This window comes from Diadema setosum, chromosome 9 (assembly GCF_964275005.1).
Source record: "Diadema setosum chromosome 9, eeDiaSeto1, whole genome shotgun sequence".
In the NCBI taxonomy this organism is placed as follows: domain Eukaryota; kingdom Metazoa; phylum Echinodermata; class Echinoidea; order Diadematoida; family Diadematidae; genus Diadema; species Diadema setosum.
Genome location: NC_092693.1, coordinates 11,423,877 through 11,433,647, shown reverse-complemented (window position 1 = coordinate 11,433,647; position 9,771 = coordinate 11,423,877). Strand labels below are relative to the sequence as shown.

Here is a 9,771-nt window from a genome sequence, read left to right as displayed (position 1 = left end):
AGCTCTTAAGTGAGCATGAATACATTTTTCCTGCAATGATTACTGTTTTCTTCCATCATTCATTTCCGAGTTTATCTACAGCAGAATGTTTGTATCATATGCTTCCGCATGGACGTGTCATAATTGAAATTGCAGCAGATTTGGCAAAACAAAGGCATGAAATAAAGTTGCCAAAACGGCATAATATTAACCGATAATTGAACTGCGTCCTGTCATTAAATTCAATTTAATGACAGGACGCATATTTGATATCTATAGGCCTATTGTGAGCTCCAGCAACGTCATCACAATAGTCACAATGCTTAAATATTCTTGCAGTCTACTCGACACTAAAAATCGTAAAAACCAATATCTAAAGAATAAAACACATTGTGTATCTGAAAAATAAAATGTGGTATAAAAAAAGGAAACCTGATAATTGTGATATGACAAGATATGACTTGAACGTAGACTGTGATTTAATCCCGGATCTGTGCGTGCTCTCCGTCCTCGAATTTTGGACGTCTCAGAAAAAAAAAATATCTTTTCTGCGCATTATCGGTATGCCCCCCCCCCCCACCCCCAACAAAAAAAAAAAAATATATATATATATATATATTATAATCTCTTTGCTGAAAGGTTCATGTTCCTGTCACACGTTCTGCGCTTTGGTTGCGCGTGTGGTATGGTAGTTATGAGAGAGGCTTATTTTCATCTTTAATCATACCTGAGAGCTGCCGGTTGTGTGCATCCACGAGCTTGTTAATTGTTTTTTTTTTCTTTGTCTTTATTCATGTGTAGTTTTCGTTTTCATGTTGTCCGTTTTCGTTTGTTCGTCTCTTGGCTTTTACATTAATGTATGTATGCCTATTCTTCTTTCCCCCTGCTTTTCGGTGTTTTTTTTTCTTTACTTTGTTTTAGTTTGTTATTTCTGTCTGTTTGGTATATATTGTTTTATTGTTTTTATATGTTATGTTTCATATGTGTATATTGCCGTGACCCCCACTGGTGTGAAAGTCATTATTGCCCATGCGCACTCATTGTTGCACGCCCTCACGCAATATTATTATTGTAGTCATTTACACTGTATACCGTAGACCAGGGAGGCTGGAGATCCTCCCTGCATGGACCTATACTTCTATACGTAGTAAGTCCATGCTCATACCCAAGTGACAAACTCTGTGTAATTGAGTGCATTAAATATGAAACAGGTGTTATACGTAACGTGCAATGTAATGGCAGCTCTTTTAGATTAACTGACTGGGAATTTCCGGGAAGAGAAGCCCTGTCACAGTCTGCCGAGCATAAATCTGATGCGTTTCGAATGAGAGCAGTACAAATAATGTTTCATTTCCCTCTAATAATGTAGGCCCTACAGGATTGATGCTCCACGCAAAACTGATCGAACATACAGAAGAGTATATCATACGCCTGTAGCTGTTCAATCATGATCAGAAAGAGTTAATAAGCTGGAAATTATGCAGGATCAAACGAAGAAAATTCTAGCTCTTTTAAAGGTCACCTTTATATCGTTTGTCAGAACATAACAGGTATTGAAACTTCTGGCCTGTTTATGCCATTTTTACTATATCTATCAAAGTAAATTTTAACTTTGAATGACCGATTAGGGCCTACATGCTAGCCGTCCCCTCATACACTTGAGATCAAAAGTTAACTATGGAATAATTTCAAAGGAATATTCTGAACTGTATTACATATTCCGCAATTATATACTTGCTGTCGTCAAGTGGAAGGGGGGGGGGGGGGGTGATCAGAGTATCCAGAACCACTTTGAGGATTGTCGAAGTGAGGCACCGCACGATCATAAAAATTATGAGAAGCATCCAAACCGCAGGCTGGTTTCCTTTATCTCCCTCTCGGCTGATTTGGATATATATTATACTGTGCACTATAAAGTCAAACACGCACACGTCATTCAGCTAGTGCCTTCCAGCCAGCTATCTATACGCATACGCACACACACACGCACACACACACACACACACACTCACACGTACACACACAAACACACTATACACGCATCTCTACATTTTTTTTTTGTCTCTGTTGTGCTAAAATGGCGTAAAATTATGCAAAATCAATGCATGTGTGCACAAATCATTCATCAAACCAGATGTTACTCTTATCGTCAAATTTGGGTAAAAACCAAATCAGGTAGGCTACAAGACCAACTCGACAGAGAAAAACTATTTATTGCACAAACAATAGTCCTATGATCACAATGATTCATTTTCTCTTATACGAAATTAAAATTAAATGATAAACCAGCTGTATCAAACATGAATCTGAAAATTACACTCATCACGTGCTGTCACATATAAAATAATTCTCCCTTCGATGTGCTGGATTTACAAGGTCATGTAATATACAATATCCATTATAAGGGCTACACGAGCAAAGAGAGAAAATGCTAAATTAAAAAAAAAAACAACAACAAAACTTACGCATTCATTTTCACTATATGTAGGTCCTAAATATGATTATTATTGTGAAGTCATATCTACCCATGCGACTTACGCGTATATTAGCCTCAACAGTTCCCATAGCTGATATGAAAGATGTCTCCATTCCAACAAAATATCAACCTTTCTATAAAGTCTGTTCTCTCTACAATTCATTTCAACGATGAAAAGGCAAGGATGTGTATTTCATATATATATTTCATATGATTATCGGAGACAATATTTGCACTCATCTAGTAGTATACTTTTAGCCAGTTGATGGTATTTAAACATTGTAGAACTGGTATTTCTAATTTGTGACGACAACAACACCACTGCGTCAGGAAGTTAACCTAACAAATTTGAAGACTCTTATAGAGGCGATAGAGAGATCCACAAAAATGTCACACCTTTTCCATACTAGACATTGCAATACAAATAAGATTGTTAGCGTGATAACTTAAAAAGAAGTAATGTTTGGTCAAAAAGCGCAGACGTTCATGCTTGTTTAGATTCTAACCTGTTCAAAACTAAATATTTTCGATTGATTGCAGATACGTGAATTAATATTGATTTTCTACAAGCATGTCTATTTATATCCATTGAATTTGTCATGATTTTTAACAGATAATGGACATATTGATATCAAACCATTTAGTACTCCATATGCCTAAAACAGTTTTAAAATTACACCCGAAATTGTTCCAACATTAATGGTCTGAGATTAATGGTAACAGGTAAATAAAGAGAGATGCATACTCTATTAGTACTTTTACTATTAAAACATCGTCACAAAATTAACCCATTATAATTTTCAAGAGCTCATCGAAGAATTAGAGATTTATGTACAGTGGAAAGATAGATAAAAAGACAATTTCAATAATGCCTTCAGTTTCAAAACATTATTACAGCCATAATTTTCTTAAGCGAAAACAACTGTTTTTTTTTGTAAGTACATGTAACATAAAATTTAATAGAGAATCTATACAGTGTTTTACCCTGATAGATATAGTCTCTTGTACGTGCGATTGTAACTTTAATGTTTTGGTTCATTTGCTCAACTTTTCTGTAGTAGGGTCTCCTGAATAAATTCAGACAATCTAACACTTGAAAGCTGGTGGAAATGGCTATTGAATTCAAATGAATCAAACATAAGAAAATTGAGGAATGATGACTGTAGACGACTTTTGTGAAAACACGGAGTTCATATTTTAACGTTTTAAGATGTACTTCTTGAATTCAATTACATATGCATCAATGAGAGGCAATTATGTATTCAAAGAAATTTCTTCAAGGTGAGCTTCAAAAAAGAGCAAAACTGGGGTCCCTTTCATGAGACAATCCGCTTGCAACATCAAGGCTGGAAAGTGGTGGATTCTACAGGTATTTTCATTCTACGTATTTGAAGGAATTATCAGGATGCAATATTCTATTACATTCTGCTCGATTTATTTCACTTCACACAATAATTCATTTCTTACTACACAGATTGTCTCATTCGTAGGAGTAGCGTAGAATTAAATTGAAAGAGATGCATATTGAATCATAAGTTTTCTCACGATTATTTTCCAACTCTATTTTATTGTTGTTTTCCTTAGCTGCTACTCGCCGTATCGACGCTCAGACTTCGCTGATTTCGTTTGATGTCGAGTACACGAAGAATCTGATCGAGAGGGACGTGGTGAGAAGGGCTCTCCTGTTTGAAATTCAGCAAAATTTTTCCATCTGACAAGGGGCAAGGAAAAAAGAAAACAAGGATAAACGAAAACTCCCAAAATGTTATTGGGCATTATATATTGTAACAAACATAAATTATAGCGTAATATATCAGTGCAGATTGTGCGAACTAAGTGTTGTAATATTCCTCATAAATCAACAGGTATCACGTGTAAAAAGATATGATATCCAGCCTGGTCTTTCCAGTGATGTATATACGTGAGGGAAAGAGGCTTATGCATGGCCCAAATCCCCTCCCTCGATCCCCGGTTATGCCGAAAGGGTGTGTTGGGAGCGAGTCGGCCTTTAATTCCCTTTCCTCAACAATATTCATAGCGATTATAACAGCATCAGCAAACTCATAATGTTGTTTTAGTTTACACAGAAGAGGAGAAGAATGAAGATGTTGAAGAAAAAGATTGAGAAGAAAAGGGAAGACAACAAAGAAGAATAGAAGAAAAAATACGGTAAAGAAGGAAAATAAGATGTGCCCGTTTATCGTATTATTTGTTATTTGGAGTAAGTTTGAGTTGAATGAACTACTATTGATTTTCTATTTATTGAATGTATTGTTACTGTGTATTTTTTTTCTACTATGAACACAAAGTCAAACATAGAAAGACACAAAGGTGAACACATACATACACACCCACACCCAAACACACATACATGAGTAAAAACATACACAAACGCAAATGCTTCTTCTTCTTCCTTCTTTTCTTCTCCTCTTGTCTGTTTTTCAAATACATTGTATTATCATTGTCGTTACTATCACTATTGTTTTAATCATTTTTTATTTTGTCGATGTTATCATAATATTATTCTAGTTATTAAAAAAAAAAGAAACTTATATCAAAACTTAAAACACACCCTTTTGACAAATTGGAGTGGGAGGAGGAGGGGATTTTCGACGAGTGTTATTCAATGATTGGCGATGCTGCCCATCCTCCGGTACAAGCCAGGGAAAGACGATTTGTAGACAGTCAAACTTTGCTCTGGTCAAAGTATTAATTGTGTTAACGTGTACGGAATGATTACAACGTAATGAGATCAGCAATGTTTAATCACTCTGTTGGTGATGTTTCACAATGAACAAGGATGTGTCTGTGCGTGTTATGAGCGAATGTAAATGATAGTTGAAGCAGAAATACAAATATTTTACCTCTATTTCAAAGAAAAACAAAATCAAGAAAAGTATCCTGTTCAAGTAAATATTCTCCAAGGAATAAAGAATAACAGAAACTCTGTATGATATCAGACTTATTCATTAAGAATTAAAATCATCACACCTTTGTCGACTATGAGCGTTCCACCGATCTGAAGAGAATCTCCGGACAAGTTTCCAACGATACCTTCTTTATGCGCCTATAGGTGTAGACCAAACAAACAAACACGCTGACGTTTGATGAATAAAGCCCACATTTTCCAATTAAAGAGGAAAAAATCACAATTATATAACATGAGAAATCTGGACTCAGCTGAGAGGCTTCAGTGATACTTTAATCCTTCGTTATGTGTTGTAGTGTGTCTACGTCTACGATAATTACATTGTATGAAATACAACTGCAGCCATTATAGAGATGTCAACAATGTTCCAAGCAAACTATCATTAGCTGTGAAAAGAAAAATGCTTTACGTAATACACCAATTAAGGCAAGGACACGTACAGTCTAGAACTTACAGCTTTCACCTGGTGATCCATTAGAGTTCGTATACATTTACCAAGCCAAAAACTTAGAGGATCTCTTTTTTTTTTCTTCGTTGTTGACAGTGCCTTGTTTTGGTAATGACAAATGCAAATGTACCAACAACACCTGCATGTCATAGCTACTTGCAGCTTTATCATATATATACCGTAAAAGACAAATAAAAGATACGAATGGCACACAAACAAGTATACTATAATGGTAATGGTTATCATACACTGTATAAATACTCAATGTATACGTAACAAACATAGATAAGGCATAAAGACTTCCATACGCAAACATTAAAAAAAAACATAAATTTTTCTTCATCAAGCTAGTAATTAGGTGGGAGTGGGTGTGTTATCTGCGTCATTGTAATTTGATGTAGCCGTTTTACCTCTATGAAAGTGTATGACTAAAACAGTAATTCAAACCTTTATACATTCTCCGATTTGATCCAGGTGGAATTAACCCCCCCCCCCCCACCCCTTGAAATCTTGCGATACATGATTAAAGGGGAAATCCAGTCCAATATAATATAGGTTAGTCTGATAAGAAAGAGTAAAATATTACGAGTTTAACGGTAAAATTCTGATCGAATCGGGTGAAAAATAAAGTTATTACATTTTGAAGTTTCGCTAATTTTTTAGGAAACAGTTCTTGAACAGTCATTATGAGTATTCATATGACAGAGCGAGCATATCATCCCCTCACAACTTGCCATGTAGTTTATACATAAAATTTTGAAATTTCCAGTTTTTCATTCAAACGCAATCATGCCCGAGGAATAAATCCTGGTATATCTATCTGATCACTGTTCTAAAGTTATTCAACCAGGAATAACATGTTTCAGACTTCAAGGACAGAAACATAGAATTTCAGTCATTTTTTTTTTTGTACACGATTGATGGAAAATTGTGAGGTTATGACATGTTAGCCTACTCATTTGCATATTCATATCCACTGTACATGAACGTACTGTTTTGCAGAAAATCGCAAAACTTCAAAATGTCATAACTTCCTTATTTTTCTTCCGATTTCAGTCAAATTTTTATTGTTTAACTCATTAGATTTTACCCTTTTTTATCAGACAAACTTTATTCGACTGGATTTCCCCTTTAAATCAGCATACCTTAGAAATGGCGTCTACCGTCTCTGGAAGAATGAGAGCACGCATGATGTTCAGCACATTGTAGCGCTTGAACTTCAGGTCGCTGTAAGTCTTCTTGTGCATGTCAATATACAGTTCTGTGTGATAACGGGGGAAAACGGCAGAACAAGAAGACGGGTAATTGTTCGTTATTCTCAAGGCTTGTTGACTAAAAATGAAATAAGGTTCGTTATTCCTATTAAAGGTTTGTCCTTCCAAAACAAAGAATTCCGTAAGCCTAGATGATCGTTAATCCGAAAGAGGAAAATGATTGTTATTCAGAACATTGATGGCGTTTCTCCGAAGGTTCATTAGTCAGAAAATAAAAATGGTAAAAAGATTCGTTATTCCGATGTAATCCGCAAATGAAACAAGGTTCGTTAAACCAGAAATTAAAAAGAAATGCGTACTGATGAAATTTCGGAATTATGAATCTTTGAAATAACGAACCTTATTTCATTTTCAGAAATTTAGTATGAATCTTCAAAATAACGAATCTTTGGAAAAATTAACTTTTACAATGAAGATAATTATGTTTGCTTGTGCTCTGTTAAGTCTTGCTATCTAAACTTGGGTGACTGTTTCAGATCAAGCATGATAACTACCATTAAAAAAAAAAAAAAAACATGATATATAGCAATAACTGACACCAAAGGCATTCTGAAGAAAAGTTATTAAGCACTGGACAATACGCCCAAATATGAACCAGTAGGACTATGTTCTCAAGCTATCGTCACCATCACCGTTTTATACTCAGCAATTGACCTCCACCAGGCCTATAGCAGCAGTAATAAAACTGACAGAAGCATTTGAAATACTAGTTCAATAACTGATAATGGATATTACTTTGAACGATGATGTAAATATTATGAATAGCAATATTATAATAAGTTATGACGATCATTATGAATACACAGATTGCGATGTAATGTAAGTTAATACATCTCAAAGCATTCTGGGATCAACGCTGAACGGTGTCCAGTGATCGCATAATAGAATCACTGCGGGGAACACACTAGCGTGAAACACAATGGCTTCGAGTTGTTACTCAAAATAATCTCTCCACCTGCTCCCCCTCCCATATCATGCATTCAGTCCTTGCTATCAGCGCTGTGCCGATGACCAAACCGTCGACGTCGTCACTCACCCCCTTTCCAGTAGCCTGTGTTGAGGAACTCCTGGGCACCGAGTTCTTCGTGCCCGATCCCGACCAGGCGCACATTGGCCGAGTCGAGGAGCGGCTTCAAACTGCTCAGGTCTCGGGCGCCCATCCGACACACCGGGCAGCCAAACCGACGCATGAAGTGAATGACACAAGATGTCCCTCCTTCCCATAGCGTCGACAGCTTCACCGTCTGAGCATTCAAAGATATAATGACACTGTGAACATGATAAACACTCTAGATGGAAAACAGTGTGATATCACTCTTTAACACAAAACACGATAACAGCAGTCACGAAGAGAGAGAGAGAGAGAGAGAAAGGGGGGGGGGGAGCGAATTAAACGAATACAATGTACAATATAGTGTCGAAAAGTCTAACAAATTTAAAGTTCTCAGAACATCTACCCGACATGAAGAAAAAATGCTATTTGGCTGGAAAGAATCGCGTTAATGTTATCGTTATCATTATGATCATCCCAAAGTCAGTGGTAGATGAAGTAGTACAATCGTTAATGTGATCCTGATATCATGATTACAGTTTGTAACGTAGTCATTACTGCCACTGCTATCACGTGATTTTTAAAAGGCCTATTTGCTGCAATGTGAGTTCTGTCTTCAGTATTATTTGATATCAACTTCAACGACAAAAAAAAACAGCAACAACAAACAAACATATATCTTGTCACGAGTAGCATTAGCGATAATTTTTTTCCTGTATCATTTCAAATTTTCTCGACAACGAAATCGGTAAACAATAAATCGGCCTAGAACTTCGGTAATGAAGGAAACGAGGCTAAATGGCGACAATGGATGTATGGGCGACTCACCTCGTCGGTACGCACGTTTTTGATGAGATTGTTTGCTATTTTGCTGGATGTCTCCATCACTGATTTGCCTTCGCCGATGATCTACGGTTCCCTTCGCACTAAAAGGTCTCGAATATTCGCCACGATACCTACTCAATAATCCGCGGTCTATGGCGGCCTTCATGCAGTATGGAGCTCTCTGTGCCGAACAGCTCTTATACTAAAAGCATTTTCCCACAAGTTGTTAATTCACATGAAAGCGAGGTGACAGCTTTTAACTCCGTCGTGAAATTAGCGTTACGAAATCCACGAAAAGTAGGCGGGATTTCGTGTTCAACATATTCTTAGTACGGAATGCATTGTCACCGAACTTGCGCACGCATTTATGGTTGACAGCATACAATGTATCCAGTAATATTATGCGGTGAGGTATTTAAAAAAAATGCTGCCATGTTCTAACATACAAAGTATTATATAATCAAAGACTTAAACGTAGTTAATGAATGTGCATCTTACCGCAATATCAAGATAAATAAAAATTTGTGGGTGATGAATGTATATTTATTTCGGCAGTAAACTACGACATTTTACTCATTATGTGATGTGTGGTCACTTTTATTCATCAATTCAAGCTTTTTTTGTATCCTTCGCAACAAAACTAAAACAACTGGGGCATGACGGAGCTCTGGAGATCAGATTAGAAACTAGAGAGAAGATAGCAGATGACGGTCAAATCATGGGACCGAGGGGATGTATGGTATAATCGACTGGGGAGAAATCATTGGACGCCATTAACTCCGCTGCGAA

The 9,771-nt window shown here is 36.5% G+C and overlaps 1 protein-coding gene across 1 annotated transcript; it reads right to left on the bottom strand.

Annotated features, from left to right (window-relative positions):
- Window positions 1–4,035: 4,035 nt before the first annotated feature.
- On the bottom strand, window positions 4,036–9,042 carry LOC140232845 (prostamide/prostaglandin F synthase-like). Its single transcript, XM_072312960.1, has 5 exons — window positions 8,986–9,042; window positions 8,143–8,350; window positions 6,978–7,093; window positions 5,447–5,522; window positions 4,036–4,166 (listed from the first exon to the last, which is right to left on the bottom strand). The coding sequence occupies exons 1-5, from the start codon at window positions 9,040–9,042 to the stop codon at window positions 4,036–4,038; spliced, it is 588 nt and encodes a 195-aa protein (XP_072169061.1).
- Between the last annotated feature and the right edge of the window lie 729 nt (window positions 9,043–9,771).